The sequence below is a fragment of the Amphibalanus amphitrite genome, unplaced genomic scaffold (genome assembly GCF_019059575.1).
Source record: "Amphibalanus amphitrite isolate SeventyFive unplaced genomic scaffold, NRLGWU_Aamphi_draft 000092F_arrow, whole genome shotgun sequence".
Classification (NCBI taxonomy): Eukaryota; Metazoa; Arthropoda; class Thecostraca; order Balanomorpha; family Balanidae; genus Amphibalanus; species Amphibalanus amphitrite.
In genome coordinates, this window is record NW_024881588.1 from 775,692 (window position 1) to 798,983 (window position 23,292).

General features: G+C 51.1%; 2 protein-coding genes across 6 annotated transcripts; both read right to left on the reverse strand.

Annotated features, from left to right (window-relative positions):
- Window positions 1-412: 412 nt before the first annotated feature.
- On the reverse strand, window positions 413-23,213 carry LOC122380170 (delta(24)-sterol reductase-like). 4 transcript variants are annotated; one of them, XM_043363074.1, is made up of 14 exons: window positions 22,996-23,213; window positions 11,942-12,167; window positions 11,537-11,632; window positions 11,066-11,189; window positions 5,757-5,845; window positions 5,280-5,450; window positions 4,991-5,086; window positions 4,564-4,659; window positions 2,334-2,509; window positions 2,045-2,135; window positions 1,706-1,830; window positions 1,239-1,385; window positions 907-1,057; window positions 413-724 (listed from the first exon to the last, which is right to left on the reverse strand). In XM_043363074.1, the coding sequence occupies exons 2-14, from the start codon at window positions 12,152-12,154 to the stop codon at window positions 668-670; spliced, it is 1,632 nt and encodes a 543-aa protein (XP_043219009.1). In that variant the 5' UTR covers window positions 12,155-12,167; window positions 22,996-23,213; the 3' UTR covers window positions 413-667. The 4 variants fall into 4 exon arrangements, with proteins under 4 accessions (XP_043219009.1, XP_043219006.1, XP_043219008.1 ...); XM_043363071.1 differs by having other exon boundaries at window positions 22,931-23,067; XM_043363073.1 differs by lacking the exon at window positions 22,996-23,213 and adding an exon at window positions 22,891-22,932.
- On the reverse strand, window positions 15,382-22,937 carry LOC122380171 (pseudouridine-5'-phosphatase-like). 2 transcript variants are annotated; one of them, XM_043363075.1, is made up of 2 exons: window positions 22,875-22,937; window positions 15,382-16,768 (listed from the first exon to the last, which is right to left on the reverse strand). In XM_043363075.1, exon 2 carries the CDS (start codon window positions 16,721-16,723, stop codon window positions 16,004-16,006), a length of 720 nt encoding a protein of 239 aa, XP_043219010.1. In that variant the 5' UTR covers window positions 16,724-16,768; window positions 22,875-22,937; the 3' UTR covers window positions 15,382-16,003. The 2 variants fall into 2 exon arrangements, with proteins under 2 accessions (XP_043219010.1, XP_043219011.1); XM_043363076.1 differs by having other exon boundaries at window positions 15,382-16,800; window positions 22,875-22,934.
- Window positions 23,214-23,292: the final 79 nt, after the last annotated feature.

The following is a 23,292-nucleotide window of genomic DNA, read 5'->3' on the forward strand; positions in this document are numbered from 1 at the left end:
ACAAGAAATAAAGGCACTGTTATCAGGAGTATTTTTATGGCTGGAGGACCCAGCAGAGCCTGCAATTAGAGACTGTTCTCACACAGCGTCCGAAATCGATGGAAATTTGTCGTTCTCCTTGGACGCATAGCTGTTTTTTCGGGGCGGGGCTGGGAAAAGCATTTTGGCCTCGAAAGGCCATTGCAGAGCTACGGTACGATAGATCGGGTGTAGACTGCACCGTGCGAACCATCGACGCGACGATACGCCGCAACGGCTACGTGGGACGATGATACCGGTTCCGGTAGGCGATCGGTGACCTGGAGCATCGATGACGTTAGAATTATACGCAGTACACATAGCAAATCACATCCGCACCACGACTGTTCACAAATACTATCGGCTAGCAACGCAAACACTAATAAATTGGACGTTCAGTGCAGTTCACGTATATTGATAGTTGACATAAAACATGATAACAAATAACATTGTCCTCGAGACAAAGCATGTCTGTCACATACGATAAACATAGATTTGTAACACGCATCACGTTTGCAACGACATTGGCAGTCATCAGTCGGCAGTCACGGGTAGCAGGGAACGTCAACCACGGTGTAACCACCGGTAGCCTTATCCCAGTAGCGCGAAGTCACGGTCTAGGGTGTGAGGTTAGCAGGGTGATGGTAGACTACAGAGGATCAATGTACTCCTCGCCCACTGCAAAGACGTCGATCTCTGGCTTCACCTGAGAACAGAAACAAATACACTGTTGAGCTAGTGTACATTGTTAAAGTAGTCACTTTTCTTAAATAGCAAGGGATACGCCACTAGGGGTAAGGTATTGTCATACCGGGAAAGATGGTGATCATAAGCACATATGCCACATCATCGAGAAGGCCACGCTAGGCCGAGAATCAGTGCACCCACCTTGTCGTAGAGATGCGGGAAGGCGCCATTGGCATGGTACTTTTCCCGGACGCGCTCGTACGCGGTGAGATCGAACATCTGCTCAAACTCCTTCCGGTCCATGAATATATCGGCGTAGAGGAACGGGTAGCCGCCCACCTCGCGGCAGAACCTGACGACACCGGGAGAGAAGGGTTGGATTAGCAGCTGGCAGACGTGGAGCATCAGCTGGGGTATCCCTACTCCCTAGCCCGTAACCGAGGATATCCTAAAATTACCCCGCTAACAGGCAGTGGAGTACTTATAGTTATAGACGATGCACCAAGACCACACCACCGGGAGCCGACACTCACTTTTCCATGGCGCGCATCTGTTTGACGGCGTCGTAGCGCTGTTTGCGCCGCACGGGTCCCGGCACGCCGTACACACCCAGGTCGTTGAACATGCCCCAGTCGGCGCCCGGGCAGCGCTGGTCCGGCCGCGGCGGCCGCAGCTGGCCACTGCGGATTGCAGACGGTCGGAGGTCGGTTAGATGCAACACGTAGCCACGGGACACCACAGCGCAGTACGGAACAACATGTGCACTGTGCACGTTTATCTCACGAACTTCGATTTCGATAGATTTTGTCAGTTGAATATACGATGGCAATGAAACCAAGATCAAAGATGGTATTGAAACCACGAACTCGGTTAGGCATGCATGGTAAATCAGCATAATCTTCTAAGCAGCTTCTATCCGCCACATTCCATCCTAACACAAAATTGGTATACAATCCGATCAAGCATCATGATAAGACCGCCAAGGTATGGGTTTCCTTACGCGTGTTCTCCGTGATCGTAGATGCGGCACGGGTAGACGAGGATCGGGTACGTGTCAAACAGCTCCTCACTGACGTCGATCTGCTTCTCCAGAATGTTCATCGGCAGCACGATGTCTTGGAACACCTAACGAGGGGCAGAACAATTACGGCTTTATAGGACGATCATGTGCCCACACAGGCACATGATACGTGTGACTCACAAGTTCAGTTCGAGAGAGAAAAATATATGTTTCCATGCATGTTCAAACTAACGGAAAACAGTCAAAACATTCAAACATTAGCGAATGTGCCAACGGATTGTAAGCGCAGAATAAGACCCGAGTATGACGTCCTCTCACCTGTTTGGTGAAGGTCATCGCCCGCACACCGGGCGTGGTGGTGAACTTCAGGAACGCGGGCTTCGGAGGCAGCAGCCAGCCCAGGAAGAACCTGCCAGAGGGATAGGGAACATCGCGCTTGAACATCATTGCGCTAAACTTTCATCATCAAACACATAACATAAGCAGAGAGCATAACAACTCCAGATCCTCGTCGAAGCATAGGTACAGACACAAAAGTCGGTGAATAAAACTCGGTGTATCATCTCAAGATCAACCGTGCATTCTGTTGCTAATCCATCGCACTCACCGGAAGAGCGGGTTGTTTCCGAACGGGATCATGGCCTCGACCACCCAGAAGATGGCCCGGTTGTGCCGCAGCAGGTACTCGCGCAGTGGAATGTACTCGTCCCCCTCGCCGCGCTGAAGGAAACTCTCCGTGTGCTTGTAGAACCACGGCTTGTACCAGCGCGTGATGTGGTTCACCTTCAGACATGCAAGAGGGGGGGGGGGGGGCGGTTATTAGCTTTGCAGATGAAAAAGCGATTCTGAGAGTTGGTTGCGGTTTCGAAAGCCTAGGAAGGCTATTTGAATTGTATTTGTATTTGACAATAGCAGACACTCTACAGCAACGCGTAGCTTTTACGTGTCCTTAGTCAGAGATGAATAAAAGAGCAAGGCAATGATGTCGCATAAACACACACACAATGACACGACACACACGCACACACAGTACACACAGTCACGCATACAAGTCATCGCCGAGTAAAAATACGTTTCACAGCTCGTTTAAATGCCGCGGGGTCTAGATTTCTCGCGTCTCCCGGCATGGAGTTGAGGAGACTAGCAGCGCGGTACTGAAAACAGCGCTGCCCCGTCGCTGTGCGCACGGCTGAGAGGCGCAAACAGTTGTCCTGTCTAGTCGAACGCTCATCATTCCTAGTGTCAGCATGGGTATGTAAAAGCATGGCAAGCTCGGCGGGTTCTTGATATAAAATGGCTTTGTGAGCAGCAATCGCTGTCTGCATATCACACATTTGCCGAGGCGTGTGCAGGTGCAGGTCATCCCGCGCGCGAGACACATGGTCGAACTTCTTTAGCCCCGTTACCACTCTCGCGGCAAAATTGACTACTTTAAGCAGTCTAGTATCGTTTTTAGACGAGCCGTTGCCATACACCGAGATACAATATCTCACGCGCGAGATGACCAGCCCCTGCACAATGGTTAACATCACATGCCGCGGGAGGAAGTGTCTCAGGTGGCGGAGACCTATCAGGAGGCCGACGCACTTTTGAACCACGTCACTGACGTGAACGTCCCAGCTGAGGTGACGGTCAAACGTCACACCGAGGTTTTTAACGCTAGGGCTCTCCTGAATGGTCTCGCCACCGACCCGTACGCTGACAGGTGGTAGGTTACGGGTGTTCTGGCGGGTGCCAAGGAGAAGGATTTCCGTTTTGGATTCGTTGAGCTTAAGGCCGTGGGCATGGAACCACGATGCTAAAGAAGACAGGGTGGACTCCATGCGCAGGATGAGATCAGGAAGGTTGCGTTTGACATCGGATAGGAGGATTTGGGTGTCGTCAGCGTACTGGGTCACATGAGCGTCCGGCGCGTGCAAGCTGAGATCATTGGAGAAGATTGTGAACAACAAAGGACCAAGGGCGGATCCCTGGAAGACTCCCATGGTGTTGGGAAGAGGCTTGGAAACTACTCTGTCACCGGTAGAGGAAGAGATGCAGACAGACTGAGTATGACCACTGAGATAAGATGAAAACCATGAAGGATCGATACCATAAAGCTGAAGTTTGGTTAGGAGTTGGTCGTGAGGGATAACATCGAAACATTTACTGAGGTCGAGGAGGCACAACAGTGAGACATGACCGTGGTCCATGTTCGAAAAGATACGGTTCGTGACGGAAAGGAGTGCGGTTTCAGTGGAATGGTGGCGGCGGAAACCATGCTGGGACGGGGAGAGGAGATGGTTATCGGACATGAAGGCAAACAGCTGCCGCTGTACCAGCCGTTCAACTGTTTTTGCCATGATGGGAACAATGGATATAGGACGGTAGTTTGAGACAAGGGTAGGATCACCGGATTTGTAGATAGGATGAACCAGGGAGTGCTTCCAGGAATCGGGAAAGTCACAGGAGGTAAGGCAGGTATTGACAATATGGAGTAGGATGGGACCTATGGCATCAAAACAAAGGAGAAGGATGCGAATACATATACCATCAGGCCCGCACGCACCAGAACGCTTCATGGAGAACACTACCTCCCGCAGCTCGGCCAGCGTGACAGCAGCGACACGAAAGCCGCAGGCACCAACTACCAACCAGCTAGGCACCAACAGGCAACCAGCTAGTGATTTCTATAGAAATGCAATGTAGATAATAAGAAAATGAAGCATGAACCAGATTCCTGCAATGCTATCTCATTTCAACGATAGCGGAACTCCCGCTGGGCATTTCGCGGGAATCTAGATTTCATTACAATCCACAGTGCTAGCGTGGTCAACCACCATACGCTGCTACCCTACCTTGTGCTCCTGGCCGGGCGGCAGGTCGGCGAAGTTGCCCACCATGATGACGGCCCTCTCCTTACTGTACACAGTGGCCTCCAGGTAGTCGGCAGTCTGCCGGAGCGGGAACAGTGGCATGGCAATCTCAACTCTGGTATATATTCATAGCTCAACCATGCTCAACGTGGAACATTGGAAGCCTCTCATGAGCGGACAACGAATACAGTGTCGCGCTTAACTAAGGAAAACGTCCATTAGAGGCCGGGTGGATAAACGATTACTAAATGTTTAACCGTGATTTGTCTATGAACCGCATATTAATAGAAACTGAGGCAAAGCACTCGTGTCAAAAGATTATTTGCACACATGAAACATCAAACTAGAAATTTGAGTTCTTTGGCCGGTTACAGTTTCAGGTTACAACCGTCCTACAAGCACAATATACCTGTTTGTCCTTGTCGTTGGCTCCGGAGAGATCCCTGATCATATCACAGTATTTCTTCTGGCCAGTCACCGGGATATACTTCATATGGACATACGGCTGCCGGGCACAGGTAGACGGGAAAGTGATCAGCACACACAAGGCTAGAACGTAACATTGTTATTGATAAGTCCACGAAAAACCGCTCAAGCTTCGTACAAGACCGACATAACAAATCGTCAAAAAGAGCAGTCGAAGCTTTAGAAGAAAAAAATCCCTAACAGCTAACGATGACCGTGCCCGGGTGACCCACCTTGACCTTGACGATGTCGAGCTCGAGAGCCACCAGGAAGCCGAGCGTGCCGTGCGACCAGGGCAGCGTGTGGTACAGGTCCCGGTGCTCATTGTCGCGCGTGACTCGCACCAGACTGCCGTCTCCCAGCACCACCTCGTACGCCCGGATCGCCTCCTGGTACAGACCCACCTGAAATGGACGAAGAACGGGGTGGGAAAATGAAGATACAATGGGAGACTTAGGCATGGGAATTAGAGCCTTAAATGCAGTCTAATATCGACCCGAAGCACAGATACAGCGGAACTCAGGCGCTGACAAATGGCACCGGGAATAAATAGCCGGTTATGTAATTGTCCATATGTGGTGAAATAGGACTGACAGCTGGTGGGTATAACAAGTCACCATCTTAGCACTTAGTTCTTTCACAGACGGCGATTTTCAACAAGGATAGGCTTTTACTTGACAATAACTGTGAAAGAACCAAAACGTGCCTACCTTGTGTGAGTAGGTCGTCATGCCGACACCCATGGCCAGACCTCCCAGGGTTGCATCCGCGATCTCCAGCGTCACAGCCAACGTGTATCCTGTACGTGAGACCGAAGAGCAGTGGTCAGACGCAAACAAGGCAGATATAACGCTCAGCACGTGAAGGTCGCTGACTATTCCTCTCCGAGTCCATATTGGACCAAATTCACGAAGCTATTACCGGATGTGCACCGAAACTTTACTAGATGTATTGTAGTGTTGTGCGTAGTATTGTGTGACGCGCTAGCGTCGTAGTTCGGTCTAAGCCTGACGGCTCACGACGTACTGTACGTTATGACGCAGCCCCGCCCGCGTGACTGGGCGGCGCTGACCGTTGACGGGTCGTGCGGCGCCGGCGGCGCTCAGTCTGACACCGGCCACGAGAGCAGAGGAGCGGCTGCCGAGGCTGGTAGACGCCGAGCCAGCTCACTGGGCTGGAGTCTGTTATGTAACGTTATCGCCGTTTGTTCTTATTTTAATATCATGGTGGTGGCTAAACAGTGAGTTTGAAGGACGTGGAACTGGACGGAAGCACACGGGAGGACTCGACACTACATTTTGGCGACAAGGATGAGATAAGCAACCCCACCGAGTGAGTACTTGTCGATCGCGGGTCAGAAGCCTACTTTGCCGTGGAAGCAGTGGTACGCTGACTTCCTGATCTATGGTGAGGCTAGCGGATGGCATGATTGGCCAGCTGGTAGGAAGAAGGCTTTGTTATTGCACTGCGTTGGCACAGAGGCCCGTAGGCTGTTCAGAGCGATTGAATCAGTCGAGTCTTCTGTTGAGTCAGACGCTGACATCAAGGATGACCCCACGTCAATGTACGACAGTACAGTAAAGATCTTGGAGAAGTTGTTTGTAAAAGACGCTGATGTACGAACTGAAAGGGTAAGATTCAGACGATGTGTTCAACAGCCGGGAGAAACAGCTCTCGTCTATCTTGCAAACTTGAAAGAAGCTGTTCAAAGATGCTCCTTTGGTGATCTGAGGGACGAAATGGTTAGAGACCAGTTCATTGAGGGATGTCTGTCTGACCAGCTGCGTGACAAGCTTCTTTTGAAGGATAACCTGACCCTGGAGAAGCTGGAGGACATCGCCGAGGCGGTCGATCGTGGTCTTCAGCGGCGAGGCGTCCTGAGAGGTGCTGCAGAGGGATCAACCGGTCCAGCAGCTGCGCAGGTAGCAGAAGTCGGACCAGCTGCTGAACAGCAAGAAGAGGTATGTGAACCCGTTCGCAGCCTCCGGTACGGTCCATGCTATGCCTGTGGTAGGAGAGGACACCGGTCGGGTGATAGGAGATGCCCTGCAAAAGAGAAGCAGTGTTACAAATGCCATGAGACAGGTCATTTCAGTCGTTGCTGTCGTACAAAGCGGAATGACACAGATGCTAAAGATCGTCAGGTGGGGGCAGTACAGGTGCTTACCGTTCAAAAGAGCATGCCTTCGAACTGTCCGTGGTACACCGTTGGCATTGGAGGTCATGACGTGTCGATGATGGTGGACACAGGTGCAGCAGTCAGCATCATACCCACGCAGCTGTATCGGGAGACCTTGAGTAAGTTTCCGCTGACCAGGGCCACGGTAAAGCTAGAAGCGTATGGCGGTGCGGGCATCAGCGTGCAGGGAGTCTTCAGCGCTTTAGTAACAACCCCGTGTGGTCGACAGACAGAAGGAGAGTTCTATGTAGCTGATGCTGAGATTCCCTTGCTAGGAAGAGACCTGCAGAGGACACTTGGAGTGACTGTGAAGAATGGAACTGATGTTTGTCTTGTCCAACAGACCAGCCAGCTCCCAGCAATCAACGGCTTCGTCCACAAGGTCAGGCTTCGGGCTGACGTGGAGCCTGTGAAGAAGAAGCTGCGGTCACTGCCCTACGCTGTGAGGGAGGACGTCACCAAGCACCTGCAAGAGCTGGAGGAGCAAGGTGTGATCGAGAAGGTCGGCAAACACACCTCGCCGTGGCTCTCTCCGATCGTGGCCGTCCGTAAACGGAACGGTAAGCTTCGAGTTTGCCTTGATCTGACTGAGGTAAACAAAGCAGTGATCGCGAACGGTCATCCGATCCCAGATATGCAGGAAATGCTAGACCGTCTTCAGGGAGCAGTTGTCTTCTCTTCATTAGACATGAAAGCTGCGTACCATCAACTAGAGCTGCACGAGAGCTCCCGTGATCTGACTGCATTCATTCATGAAGGACAGGTGTGGAGATATAAACGTTGCCCTTTTGGTCTGAAATCGCTGCCCCAGTGCTTCCAAAAGATGATGGAATGTGTGTTGGAAGGGCTGGAGGGCGTTCAAGTGTATCTCGATGACGTGATTGTATCTGGCAGATCACAGGAGGAGCACGACCAGCGTCTCAGGAGGGTGATCGAGCGGATGCAGGCCAGAAACATCACCTTGAACTGGGACAAGTGCAGGATTTGCGTCTCATCGGTTGAGTTTCTTGGATTCGCAGTTTCTCCGAAGGGGGTGGCAGTCTCTGAAGAGCGCGTTCAGGGCCTTCGAGACCTACAGCAGCCGACTGATAAGAAGAAGCTTCAGTCAGTCCTGGGAACCCTAGGGTTCTACGCGAAGTTCGTCAAGAACTACAGCACCCGGGTTGAACCTCTGAGACGGCAGCTCCGCAAAGACGCGCCGGAGTTTGCCTGGACGCCGGAGATGTCGGCAGCGCTGAAGGACGTCACTGAGGCCATCCTGCAGTCGAACGCGCTGGCGATGTTCGACCCGGCACTTCAGACGATCGTCACAACCGACGCCAGCGACGTGGGACTCGGTGCTGTCTTGTCTCAGATGCACCCAGAAGGTGAGCGAGTAGTCTGTTTCGCATCAAGCACATTGAGTCAAACGCAGAGGCGCTACAGCGTTTCGGAGAGGGAAGCACTTGCCTGTGTCTGGGCATGTGAAAAGTGGCATAAGTACCTCTGGGGGCGAGACTTTATCCTGAGAACAGACCATGCTGCGCTGCGCACCTTGATCACAGCGAATGGGATCGGACGTGCTGGAATGCGTATGTCAAGATGGGCTAGCCGGCTGATGACTTACTCTTTTTCAGTCCAGCATCTGAAGGGGGTGCTCAACCCGGCTGATGGACTCTCCCGTGCACCAGGTCCAGCGGTGGAAGTGGAAGACGACGAGTCTCAGCTGGTTGCCTCGCTGTCTTCACGACTGACGGCGGTGAGCAGCAGAGAACTGGCCGATGCTGTCGCGTCCGACCCGGTGCTGGTCAAGCTGTCTGAGCAGCTCACCCGACGTTGGTCAAGTCGCATAGGTGAGGTCCCACCTGAATTGAAGCCATTCTTCCGATGTCGTGATGAGTTAAGTCTGATGGGTGGCCTCATTTTCAAGGGAGAGCGGGTGGTAGTACCAGAGTGTCTGAGGGAGAGATTGGTGGCCCTGGCACATGAGAGCCACCCGGGGATCATACGTACCAAGCAGCGCCTGCGGGCAGTGTACTGGTGGCCAGGTCTTGATGCTGCTGTAGAGACGGCCGTGAAGGAGTGTGATGCATGCGCCCTGTCTGACAAAACGGTGAAGTCACGCAGAGCACCGCTGATGCCAGTCCCGTTCCCGGATGTTGCCTGGGACAAGCTGGGCATCGACTTCATCGGCCCGATGCAAGGACCGCTGCATCAAAGGTATGCCATCGTGATGGTTGATTATTATTCGAAGTGGGTCGAAATGGCATTCACAAGGGAGCCATCAAGTGACGCAGTGATCGAGTTCATGGATGTAGTGGCCTCCCGAGAGGGACTTCCTAAAGAAGTTGTCACAGATAACGGAACGCATTTTACGTCAGACAAGTTCACGACTTACCTCCAGAGTATGGGCATTGATCACATTCGCGTGTCTCCTTACCATCCAGCAGGGTCAGGAGCGGTGGAGCGGATGAACCGGAGCATCAAGGCGGCCCTGCAGATGGCGGACTTGGAGGGCGTCGACCGACGAAGGTACATGCAGACGTTTCTGCAGAACTACAGGGCAACACCTCATGCTACTACCGGTAAGAGCCCATCGGAGCTGCTACACGGTCGGCAGCTACGAACAAAGCTGGAGGTGGCTGCTGATGTCCGATCTGGCGTGCAGAGCGGTCGCTCGTCTGACGACCAGGCTGTGAGGGATCGCGTGGCTGATAAGCAGCTGGCGCAGAAGAAGTTGTGGGATGCACGTAACCGGGCTCGTGTTCCTGATTTCGCTGTAGGAGACTGGGTGCGGTATAAGCTGATGCCCCGGCCCCGAAAGGGGCATGTTCGTTTCTCAGGTCGCCGACAGATCGTGCAACAGACGGGCCCGGCTTCGTACCGCCTGGACGACGGCACCAGAATCCACGCTGAGCGGCTCTCCAGGTGGACACCGTCGATGGAGCCGTCAGAGACGGAGGCGGGCGGTGCGCCTCGCGGGATCGGCGGGGGCACTGAGACGCTGTGTCCGGCGGATCGCGACGTCCGCCGTCGAGTGCCGTCGCGGGCACCATCTCTGAGTCGAGGTGACTGTATTTCGTGTCATGGGACTGATTCTGACTCGAGTGAGGAAGTGGACCCGTCAGATGAACCCCTAGAGCGTGCGTCGCCGTTATCACCTCCAGCGTCCACTGCAGTGCAACGGCAGTCGCCAACCGTCGGGGGCGACGGAGTGTCACGCTTTACGCGATCAGGTCGTCGTTATTATTGTGAGGGGCAAATGTAGTGTTGTGCGTAGTATTGTGTGACGCGCTAGCGTCGTAGTTCGGTCTAAGCCTGACGGCTCACGACGTACTGTACGTTATGACGCAGCCCCGCCCGCGTGACTGGGCGGCGCTGACCGTTGACGGGTCGTGCGGCGCCGGCGGCGCTCAGTCTGACACCGGCCACGAGAGCAGAGGAGCGGCTGCCGAGGCTGGTAGACGCCGAGCCAGCTCACTGGGCTGGAGTCTGTTATGTAACGTTATCGCCGTTTGTTCTTATTTTAATATCATGGTGGTGGCTAAACAGTGAGTTTGAAGGACGTGGAACTGGACGGAAGCACACGGGAGGACTCGACACTACATGTATGAAGAAAAAACTTTGGTTTCTTTTTCGAAAACCTTATTACAAAAGAACGAGACTCAAGACTGGCGATAACGGCGAAAAACGATACAACTTTAGCCTAGCTGAATGGGTTACCATCTGCCTTCGATATGAGCCACGGCTAGACCGTCGATAGCGATACCTATATCCATCTACAATCTACATACATCTACATTTTGCGCTATAATGATGTTCAAAGAGACATACTGAGTCCATACTCCATCGGTCACGCACCCTGCGGAATGAGGAACTCTGTGATCTGTCCGACGCTGACCATGGGCTCCACCTTGACCGTCATCTGGCTCTCGTTCAGCGACAGGATGTCGTACAGCGGTACCGGGATTCGGTGGCAGAGATCCTGGGAATGAGAGATCGTACAGGCCACGGAATTTCACAGCATGTTCAATGAGTGGCGGTTTACAGAAAGTGGCATTACTAAATGACGGAAATAATGGGCTGAGCAAAGAACAAACATTTCAGTACGAGCTTGTGGGTGTTCTTGCCAAGCCTATATAAGAGTTCTTGCTAGCTTATTTTTAAAACTATTCAGTAGCACTACAGCGTTTTTTCACAGCTAAATACGACTTCATGGAAGACAAACATTGAATGGTTCAAACAACCATCTACATCCACAGCTAATCAGAATTATAACATAAAAAGGTCAGATTTCTCGTTCAGTTACGACGGCGTCTTCCAGCTGCTGACCTTTCTGAAGAATGTGGTGGAGAGACTGAGCCAGTTGGGTCGGTCCGTGCACATCAGTTTCCGCTCAGATGGAGGTAGCTTGTTCCATCGCAGCACCTGACAACAAGAAGGGCGATAGCCATGAGCACTGAGCAGGCGAGGCGTCACAACCTACCGTCCGGGATTGGGCCCGTACCGAGAGCAGACAAACCCGAACGAGACGCTCACTGTCATTACTCATTAATTACGCCTATTTTGTTTATTCAGTCCACTGTCACACTCGTAGCATGCAGTCGTGTTTGCCTGCACCGATCCCAACGAGATCCCATCGAGTGAGTTCCCCAGCGTGAACGAATTATTTCCCAGCTTTCTATAAGCACATACCTCACTCGTTGACCACCCAATCACGATCCCCTCGGAACTCACCCGGGCCTGAATCTCGGCCACCCGCTGGTGGTGTTTGTTGGGCGCCGCCAGCAGCTCTCGGCGGACCCAGGCGCGCAGGCGGAACGCCACGTCAAACAGAAACGAGGCCGGCAGACAGAAGAGCACCACGATCAGACCGCGGTGACGCTCCATGAGGCGGACCAGCGTCTGCCGCCAGCCGCCCCCAGAGGCAGCCCCCTCGCCCCCGGCCATCGCGCCGAGCTACCTGCCGGTGGGAGAGAGAGAGAGAGTTATAGGAGCTGCGTGGCGAGCTACATAGCGAATGGGGCGACGCAAAATAAAGGCATTGGGCAAGTCATTCTGAGAATAAACGACACTCCCGTGTTACAAAACAATATAATAGTACCTTTATGAACTAGAGTTCCGGATCAGTATTCCGGTCAAGACAATTTATCTCGACGACACACGAATAGGTATATCACAAGACTGAAAATGTTATTAGCAAACCGACGAGCGCTGAGCGATGTTCCTCACGCACAGGCACTTTGTACGCACACCAGTGATGGCTCGACTACGTCACTTCGCTAACGTCTACCAATCGCACCGATCTAGTAAAACCACACCAGCTCACCTTCCGCAGCAGACACGCAGGACCAGTCCCACACCCCAGCCCTCTGGACCCCTCTGCGCCTCTCACGGCGCGCTCACCGCTCCCCGTCCCCCCCCCCCCGCAGAGGCCCCACCACTGGTCATCTGACACCGTTATCAGCCGGCAGCCGCCCGGAGACAGACAGTTATCAGACGCGAGGATCGTGACCTTGACCCCACTGTACCCGGCCCCGCCCGGTCCGCGTGCCATGAGTGACGACGGCGCAACTGAGCCGCAGGTCTGCGCGGCGACGATAGGCAGACGTTGAAGTCACCCGTGTAGTGCGGGTAGATAAGGGTGTCTTTTCAAGCTGATAGGGAGATAACTAGATATACAGGGTGTCCCGAAAGTTTTGCAACATCCTTAACGTTGTAAATTAAACACTTCAGAGTTGTCCTTTCCGCTTTATTTAACAACCAACATAGTCACCGCGAAGCCGGGCACACTTCTGGACACGTGATGGCATGCTGGCCACCAGGCGGCGCAGTGTGTCCGCGGAGATCTTTCTCCAGGCCTTCTTCAGCCGGCGCTCGAGCTGACCCAGGTTGGTGGCGGGCTCCTGCTGGTCGAGGCTCTCCTTCATGATTGCCCACACATTCTCTATCGGGTTTAGGTCGGGGGAGTTGCCAGGCCACTCCCCTTTACCCCAAAACCCTGGGAGGTGTTCCGCACACCATTCTTGTGTCCGCTTTGCGGTGTGTGCTGGTGCGCCATCTTGCATAAAAATTCCTTCTGACCTCCGGTCGACGATTTTCTTCTCCGTGACACCGCCATTGCTGCTCTTACGGTTGACCGCCGGCAGAAGTGAGCCCTCCAGAATCTCGGACACGTAGTATGCGGTGTTGACAGTCTGGTTTTTTGGCACCACGTGAAGTTCAGTCAGGCCCTGTGCGGTCATTCCGCCCCACACCATGAGTTTCGCGGGGTGCTTGATGGTTTCAACCGGGGGCACTTCGTCGCGAGATTTCGCCCAGACTCGATCGTTTTGCCGATTTGGCGTGTGCTGGATTTCGAAGATGGACTCGTCGGACCAGATGACGTTCTTGAACTCATCGAAGCCCCAATTTTTTACCCTCTTGCAAAATTCCAATCTTGCAAGCTTCTGTTTTCTTGTCATTTTCGGCTGTTTTGATCTTTTGTACGACCGGAAATGCTTCGACTGGGTCATGAACCGATGGACACCCGACTTTGACACCGGGTAACCCTTTCGCGCCAGCCGCGTGGCCAATTTCCTGACGCTTTGGCCACGCTTGCCAGCAGCTTTGGCACAGACGATTCTGGCGACGTTGGACACGGCACGCGGCCGGCCTGAACGTTTCTTGTCGGCTAACGGTTTGCCGTCGCGAAAATGTTTCCACCACCGGTAGACAGTGGTCCGATCGACGCCCAGCTTCTCTGCGACAACCCCCTGCGCCACGCCACCTTCCAGCAACCCGATCGGGCGGGAGCGCACCGCCTCTCTGCGCGTTACCCGTCCGGCCACCTTCATGTCTGCGACTGACCTAAGGTCAGACGGCGGCCGCCCCAGACGGGTCAGCCGTGCCCCGCGGCAATAACCGCCGCTGGGTCGGGTGGGCAGTCGCGCCGTCTACCCGGGACAAGCGGAAGGTTGCCAGTGGAACGTTGATATTAGCGGTAGAGACAAAACATATGGGAAAACGGATGTTGCAAAACTTTCGGGACACCCTGTAGTCTTGTAAAGCACTTGAATAATTTGGCCTCTCGACAAAGCTTTAATTACTGAGCTTATTTTCGATCGATATAACTGTTAGCTCACCATTGTAGCATTTACTGAATAGGCTAACGCATATAAACTCTCGAAAATGAAATTCAGATGAGCATTGAGTTCGATTAGCATTTGGGGTTCAATGTGCGATAATAGGTTTTTATGCACTAAAACGATTACCTACCATAGACGGTTCGAACATAACGCATACCCACGCACACTAGATTCTTGCAAGTTGCATTAGAGAATATGAGAGCTTACAAGGGCCCCATGATCATATCAGAGGACTTTGCACCAGTGACACGTGATGAATATTTGATCGACGACGTTCAGAGCACACCAACACTTGACTTCGGTGGCCACATACAGGGTGACACAAAAAACGGTCATCACCAAATTTTGAATAACTTCGGAAGTTTTATTCAGATCATCACCAAACTTCGGCCACTTAAGGTCACACCTATGTAGCATGCATCCACCAAGTTTCAAGTCTTCACTACGAATACTTTTAGTACAGTGTTTGTTTTACTGACGTTCCACAATGTGCTCCAGGTGAGCGCCACGGCGCTGCAGGGCGTAGGCACACTTGCATCCGGCTGGCAAAGTTGTCGATAACCCGATGGCTGTGCACTTTACAGAGTGCAATGGCCTCTGGAGACAGTGCTCAGGGGGTGTGCTACCCCTGAAACGTTATTCTTATCGGGTCATCGGCAACTTTGCCCGCCGGATGCAGGTGTGCCTACGCCCTGCAGCGCCGGGGCGCTCACCTGGAGCACATTGTGGAGCGTCCGTAAAACACACACTGTACTAAACGTATTCGTAGAGAAGACTTGAAACTTGGTGGATGTCTGCTACATAGGTGTGACCTAAAGTGGCCGAAGTTTGGTGATGATCTGAATAAAACTTCCGAAGTTATTCGACTTTTGGTGATGACCGCTTTTTTTGTGTCACCTTGTAGTTCGACAACGGACAGTTTGGCAATGTCGGAGAAACTTAGGCTTCGTTCGACGAAAAGTCATTGCGACGCTACATCAGCACTCTACACACCTCATAGGTAGTCGTTCCAGCGTTTCAGCGGGTCCGAGAATCCACGTGTACAAGGCATACCCAAAAACACTTTTATTTTTGCTCGTCAGGTTACAAAAATACACTTCCAAATGTGCAACGTCGATCGTATAACACGTTGCTGAACCAAACTAGCATCGCGAGAAGTTGATCTGTACTCTGTAGACTGATACAGAATTTATGACAAGCAGGCAGACGAATTGCCGGGTGAGCGAAAAGAAACGCGTGGACACTGACGATGCAAAAGCATTTTAACGTCAAGGAAACCAGCCTACAACCATGTCACATTTGGCCATTCACCTGGCTTAAATCTTAGTATCAAAAACTTACGAACAAGAAAATGAGAGCTTAACAAAAACATTGAATATAAGCAATCGTATGCTAGATGAAATATACCTGCCTCATCCTCCTAACCTGAGTAAATGCTTGGCAAAAGGTCATGGTGGGATACAGGTAAGTTCAACTCTTTCCACTTTTCCTAAACAGCTTCATTTTACAAAATGTTTCGTACTCTTACAGTTATCACTTGCGGTAAAACAAGTGAGAGTCAAAATCAAGCACCTATTGTAATTTACTCGTCCCCTCACATAGCTGAACCAGTTACACAGTACTGGGCGCTACACTACTTCATTGCACCTCCTATTCATCTGCCCTTTGAGCCCTACGCATCATAGGCCGGGAGTCCGAACATCTCCGGCCGGAAGTCCTCCAGCGAGGACAGCACCAGGGTGGCCTCCTTCTTCTTCTCCTCAGGCATCCGGGCGTCCGGCACCATCACACAGTGCATGCCGGCGGCGCGCGCCGACAGCACCCCGTTGGGCGCGTCCTCGAACGTCAACACGTCCTCGGGCCGCGCCGGCGGCTGCGCAAAACGCTCGGCGGCGATCTGGTACACGTCCGGTGCCGGCTTACCGTTCTTCACAGCCGGGTCGGAGGAGGCCAGCACGACGTGCGAGAACAATGAGAAGAACTCGTCGTGCCGGCTGGTCTTGAGCTCGAAGTTGGGCGCGCTGCCGCCCGAGGCGAGCGCTATGGGGACGCGGTGTTTGTGCAGGTGGCGCACCAGCCGCTCGGCGCCCGGCATCAGCTCGGCCGAGGGGAACAGCTCCTCCCAGATGCGCGCCGACTGGCGCAGGTACTCCTCGGAGGTCAGCGGCAGCTCCAGCTGCTCGATGATGCGCGCCGCCGCCTCGGAACCCTTCATTCCCATCTGCGACAGCTTCATCTCCCAGGTGAACTTCTTGCCAAACTGGCCCACCACACGGTCAGTGGTCTTGGTGTACAGGGTCTCCGTATTCAGCAGCAGCCCGTCCACGTCAAATATGACGTGAGTGGCCACTGCCTTGGGCTCCATGGAGGGTTCAGAAGAGTTGGCAGGCATCAGAGTGAAGTCTTGTGCACTAGCTGACTGCTGACACTTTGAGCACTGCAGCAAAAATGGTGGTTTCTTTGGATAAGCTGTATAGTATCATGGATCAAGTATTCCTCCATTACAATGTGATTATTATAAGCATCTTAACATGCAATTAATTATAGATTGGTTATTATGGCTAAGTTTGCAAAAGGCAGCTTTTTGGTTGGAAATGGAGAGAGATACAAATACAAGGTTAAGTAATTTAGTTATTGTGTGGAGAGCCCTTGGCCTTATATGTTCAAACTTGCAGTTTTTCTGATCATTTTCCTAGTGCACTAATAGGTATGATTTGGGTGCATATTATAGTGAAAGTTGAACACAACATCCTGTGTCTTTCACATCCTTGGGTAGTGATTTGAAAATGCCATGGGTGAAACTTTGACATCACCATTGGGGTCCCAAACGTCCAAGGGGGCCTCCATTTAGTGGGGGCCTCCAAGCAATTAGGGGCCTCCAATTGCGGAAGCGGTAATTTACGAACCGCGTCAGGGCCTCCTCTAAAAAATTTCACTGGGGGACCAGAGGCTCAGAAGCCAAACCTAGGGTACCCCCAAATCCAGTTTTCTCATCGGATTTAGGCCACTTATTTTTCGTCACAGCCCGGATGCCATTATTTTTTTTTTAATATTAATAAAGACATGGTAGGTCACCTGACCTTACTCATGGATCCAGGCCAGCAGGATGACATTGTTTGTAAATATCCCCCGCGTCGTACGAAATCGTCGAAAATTTCTGGCTTCTTCACTTTCGACAATAAAACAAAATGCCTTTATTATAGAAAAAAAATATAATAATTTAACGGCACAGCATTGCGCAAGGAATCTAACCGACCCCAGAAAGTGTGAGGGTTAACCCTCGCCCGCACCTGGGGGGAGGGTTGCCACCCCCCAAGTTAGTTTTTCTGCTCTACATTGAACATTTGTTAACCCGCGCGGGGCTGGGGTCTCCAGCCGAACGCGCGGGGCTGGGGGGGGGTAAATTTTACCCCCCTGTTATCTCCCGAACTAATGGTCCGATTTGGAAAATTCAAACGCCAATCGAAAGCTCTCATCACGAACTACTAAAAACATGTACTTTATTTAAAGTTTGAGGTCAAGGTCAAGGTCAGGTCAAGGGTACAAATTGCAAGTTTCTACAGTATCGGCCTTGCACCGTAGTTGCCGAAGAATGGAGTCATGGACTGAGACTGATCGCCCAAAACGTGTTCTTAGGCTACCAAGACAATATTCGTTGCATACAATATCATTCAGAGGTCAAGGTCAAGGTCAGGTCAGGTCAGGTCAGGTCACCAAAAAACAAAATATAGAAAAGGGCATGTGCGACACATGTTTTATGGGTCATTTTACTCATAGAATTCAATAGGCACACTCAATAAGTGATATGGACCACCTCTGGATGAATTTCAGGTCGAGGTCAGGTCAAGGTCAGGTCAAGTGAGGTCAAATTTTGAAGTTGGTTGTTAAGGCCTAAAAAGGTGTCTATCTGATGCAGTTTTTCACGGCGAATCGAATGGTGCTATTTTTGTTTCCGTACGAGGTCTAGAACTTCCAAAAAAGTCATTTTTCAAAAAAATTGTGTGTCGTGACGTCATAAAATTTTGAATAACTCCCACATTTTTGAACCGATTCTTCTAAAATTTGGTATGTAGGTGCACATAGACAACTTCTCTGACATATATTCCGGTTTTTTCGATAGACTCAAAATTTTGGATTTTATAATGATTTTCCCAAAAAAAATCAGTTTTTTGAAAAATTTTAGGCCAAAATCCAAAATTTTCAAAAAACCGAGACAGCCATTTGATAGACAAAGTAAAATTACGTATAACCTTTTTTGTTACGTCTTGATTCCTTTAAAAATGAAGATGATAGCGGCGTTTGAACTTTTGCCGTTTTTGAGGCGAAAATGGCGAACATGACGTCACTGAAACGTCAATTTCTCAAAAAATTTCCGACGGATTTCGCTCAAATTTTCAGGGAAGGTGTCAAATTGATGTAAGAAAAGGTACTGAAAGTTTGGCGGCGCTGCGCGCCGCCGTTTTTGAGATATCGCAAAAATTCGTGAGGGGGGTAAAATTTACCCCCCCCCAGCCCCGCGCGGGTTAAGCTAGAAACCTGATTTTTGGATAGCTGCTTTTCTATCTTTTCTCAGCGTCCATTGAAAATTTCAAGTTTCTGTGGCTTTTCGGTTTGAAGATATGACCTTGTTCTTCAGGTCATGTCATGACCTAAATGACGGATACCTAATATCTTGCGCTTGCTATGGGCCTTGTGAGCTTTTGACATCTTGATTTCGTTTTTTTTTTTTGCCAGTGTTACCTCCCACCTATCATTGAACATGTTGTTCTGCGATGTAGGTACGGATGTCAGGGTCAGGGTCAAGGTCAACATAGGTCATCTAGAATTATTGCGTTTTAGGCAAGCTAAATTTACTTTTCGTGAAGTTTCTTTAACTGCATGTTTAGTAAAAGCTTCTCAGCTCATGATCTCATGTAATAGGGACACACAAACCAATCTGTGCACACATCAGTACATACACAGACATACACAGGCATACAAACACATATCATTGACCTTGACCAACTTGACGTGAAATGACCACAGCCAGCAAATTAGTCAGATAGTGTGACAAAGAGCAGTTCTAGCTGGCTTGGCACCAATACGGCAGCGTCATCGGTATATGATTGGTTGGCCCGCTGCTTGTGTAGGTATTTTATTCGACATCACCACAATTTATTCAAACAAGATTTTAAGCTTCGCAGTCAAGAGCAACATATTCTTTGGGAAGAGACGAATCCAATGATACCAAATTTTACCTCATCAGGTCATTCATTGACCTTCCAGGTCAGGTCAAACTAAAGAACGTTGCTGTTTGGGGTCACCGTTGCCCGTTGGAATATCACGTGCGCTGCTCATCATATACCGATGACGCTGCAGTATTGTGGTGCCAACCCAGCTAGAACCTATTTGTCACACTACCCGACCAGGTTTTTGCTGCTGAGGTCATTTCAGGTCAAGTTAGGTCAAGGTCAATGATATGTGTTTGTATGTCTGTGTGTGTGTCTGTGTGTATACTGATGTGTGCACCGATTGTGAATGTGTCCCTATAGCATGAGATCATGAACTGAGAAGCTTTTACCAAAAATACAGTCAAAGAAACTTCACGAAAGTAAATTCAGCTCGCCTAAAACGCAAATTTTTTAGATGACCTAGGTTGACCTTGACCCTGACCCTAGCGTCTCTACATCATCGAACAACATATTCCATGATAGGTGGGAGGTAAGACTGGCAGAAAAGGCCGAAATCAAGGTGTCAAAAGCTATGTCATAAGACCCAAAGGCAACGCAAGATATTGGGTATTTGTCACTTGGGTTATGACATCACCTGAAGATTAAGGTCATATCTCCGAAACCAAACACCACAGAAACTTGGAATTTTCAGTGGACGCTAAGAAAGGATAGAGAAGCAGCTACGAAACATCCGGCTTCTAGCAATCAAAATGTTGAAAGCAGACAGAAAAAACTACCTGGGGGGTGGCAATCACTGCCCCCCCCCCCCCCATGTACGGGCGAGGATTAAATAATTTGAATATCAGGAAAACAATTTATTCAAAAAGGTATTCCAACAGAGTCCCGCTTTTTATAGGTGACCTCCGATTTGTGTAGCCTCTAAGTTGCCCAGGGGGCCTCTTATTTGCAGATACAGTACAGAGAGCCTCCTACTTCGACTACTTGCATAGAGAGCCTCCTTTTTGTACATACAGCTAAGCTTCTACAGGTCGAGCGCCGGCCTCCTATTTACACGTACAGAGAGCCTCCTACTGTTACAGAGGGCCTCCTATTTGTCTAGGGGGCCTCCTGTTGGTTAATGGTGCCTCCTATTTGTCCAAGCGGCCTCCTATTTGTTTAGGGGGCATCCTATTTGTCCAGGAGGCCTCCTGTTTGTCCGGAAGGTCCCCTTTTTATCCAGGGGGCTTCTATTTTCCAGGGGGCCTCCTCTTTATCCAGGGGGTCTCCTATGTATTCAGGAGCCACCTATTTGTCCAGGGGCCTCCTATTTATCCAGGGGCCTTCTATTCGACCAGGGGTCTGATAGTTGTGCAGGGGCCTCCTACTTGGGCCTCCTTTTTTGAAGGGCCTCCTTTTTGTTAAGGGAGCCTTCTAATTGTTCAGGGGGCCTCCTATTCGTACAGAGGGCCTCTAGCTCCTACTTGTCCATGGAAGCTCCTATTTGTTCAAGAGGCCCCCTATTTGTACAGGGGGCCTCTATTTGTACAGGGGGCCTCCTATTTGTCCAGGGGGCCTCCTATTTGTCCAAGCGGCCTGCTTTTTTCTAGGGTTCCTCCTATTTGCCCAAGAGCCCTCCTATTTGTCCAGCGGGCCTCCTAATTGTTCAGGGGGCCTCCTATTTGTCCAGGGGGCCTCCTATTGGTTAAAGTAGCCTCCTATTTATCCAGAGGGCTCCTATTTTATGGGGCCTCCTCTTTATCCAGGGGGCCTCCTTCTTGTTCAGGGGACCTCCTATTTATCCAGGGGCCTTCTATTCGTCCAGGGGCCTCCTATTTGTCCAGGGGGCCTCCTAATTGTCCAGGGGGCCTCCTTTTGTGAAAGGGGCCTCCTATTTGTCCAGGGGGCTACTAATTGGTCAGGGGGCCTCCTTTTGTGAAAGGGGCCTCCTGTTTTTCTAGATCTAGGGCTTCCTATTTGTCCAGGGGGCCTCCTATTTTTTCAAGGGGCCTCCTATTTGTACAGAGGGGGCCTCCTATGTCCAATACTTGTCCATGGGGCCTCCCATTTGTTCAGGGGGCTTCTGATTTGTACAGAGGGTCTCCTATTTGTCCAGGGGGCCTCCTATTTGTCTAAGGGTCTCTTATTTGTCTAGGGCCTCCTATTTGTCCAGTAGGCCACCTGCTTGTCCAGAGAGCCTCCTATTTCTCCAGGGGGCCTCCTATTTCTCCAGGGGGCCTCCTATTTATCCAGGGGGCCTCCTATTTATCCAGGGGGCTTCCTGTTTTCCGGGGGCCTCCTACTTGTTCAGGGGGCCTCCTATCTGTTCAGGGGCCTCCTATTTGTCCAGGGGGCCTCCCATTTGTCCAACCGGGCCTCCGATTTGTCCAAGGGGCCTCCTATTTATACAGAGAACCTTCTATATGAACATCGGACTTCTGTTTGTAAAGTAGCTGGTGCGTCTCGGGGGCCTTCACTATTGGGGTCCCAAAATGACAATTGGGGTCCCAAATGTTCGCACTGGGGTCCCACATGGGACCTCGAAAGTATACAAAGTTACACCCATGGAAAATGCTGTGCCAAGTGGCAACTGGCATCCCCATTTGTCACTCCACAGGACAGCATATTGCTTTCAGCTGGGAAATGAAGCCCCCAAAGCTCCTCCCTTGGATGATGAATGCTTGGGGGACGTGGTGGGTGGCCTGAGGGTGTTTAGCTCAAATTTCAAAACAAATTGACACTTTTTTATATCATTATTTTTTCATTTGGAAGCATGTTTATTATAAAACTATGTAGGCTATGGCTTTTTCAATTAGTATTATACAATTTTTGGTAATTCAGTGGCAGGCGCCGCGGCGCGCCCTGATGCTACCTCTCCCGAACAGTCACCCCTGGATCTGTATCTCGACCTGAGGGGTGTTCACGGGCACCGCACACTGCTGCGTGCGGTGTGTGCGGTGCGTCCAGCAGGCGTGGGGGTAGGGGATGGGTAGGCGGCTCTGACGTCACGGCTGCGTGCGGTGGACGGTCCGCTGTGGCCCGTCCCGACCGGCCACAGCGGTCGCTGTGTGCGGTGACGGAATGCTGACGTAGGACTAGGGACGCAGTGGGCGGAGCTTGGAGGCTGTGTGCGGTCCAACCGCAAACAGGGCCCGTGAACAGCCCTCTGGGTAACAACAGCTGTCATACTCCTCAATTTCTACAATCTCTTGAACTGATCAAATACATTTGCTTGGGAGGGGGCGATGGGCGATGGCATCTTCTTATATGTCACCGTGGCATTTTCATTATCCCTTCTGCCAGTGGATATTGAAATAGCTCATTCACCGAAGAAAGAACTTCTCAAGTTACGGACTACACTTGATAAAGAAAAAATAAAATAAAACCGTTTCATACTCCTAAAATTTAAAACCTCGCCAGAAATAGATCTAAATTCTAAATCGAGGACTCACCACCAGCGCGCGCTGAAAACATGAGAAATGCCGTCGGGGAATACAAGCGCCACCTCACGTCACACCTGCGGCAGAAGTGCATCATTGGTGTTCTTCTTTGCTAAAGTACCCGCCATGCCACATCCAACCAGACAACCGTTCTATAGATGGCCGACACTACAAAGCGGAATTTTGGCACCTATAGCGAGCCACTGCAGCCACAGAGCACCACAGTGCAATGCGTGAGGATCCCGCTGTTACGTTGTCCCAGTCAGAGTTCGGAAAGCCTTGATCTACGTCTCCCGTCTCATGAAGAGAAGTAGAACGGTAGCTGCATCTTTCTGCTATAAACTCCCAGACATTTGTCGGAATTCTGCCATCGC

Bases quoted from the DNA above. Each gene is read 5' to 3' on its own strand.
- LOC122380170 (XM_043363074.1), bottom strand. From the start codon at position 12,154: ATGGCCGGGGGCGAGGGGGCTGCCTCTGGGGGCGGCTGGCGGCAGACG. The intron at 2,510-4,563 runs GTAGGGTAGCAG...GCATGTCTGAAG, and splicing joins CGCCCGGCCAGGAGCACAAG to GTGAACCACATCACGCGCTG. The intron at 1,831-2,044 runs GTGAGAGGACGT...GCCCCTCGTTAG, and splicing joins CGATGACCTTCACCAAACAG to GTGTTCCAAGACATCGTGCT.
- LOC122380171 (XM_043363075.1), bottom strand. From the start codon at position 16,723: ATGCCTGCCAACTCTTCTGAACCCTCCATGGAGCCCAAGGCAGTGGCC.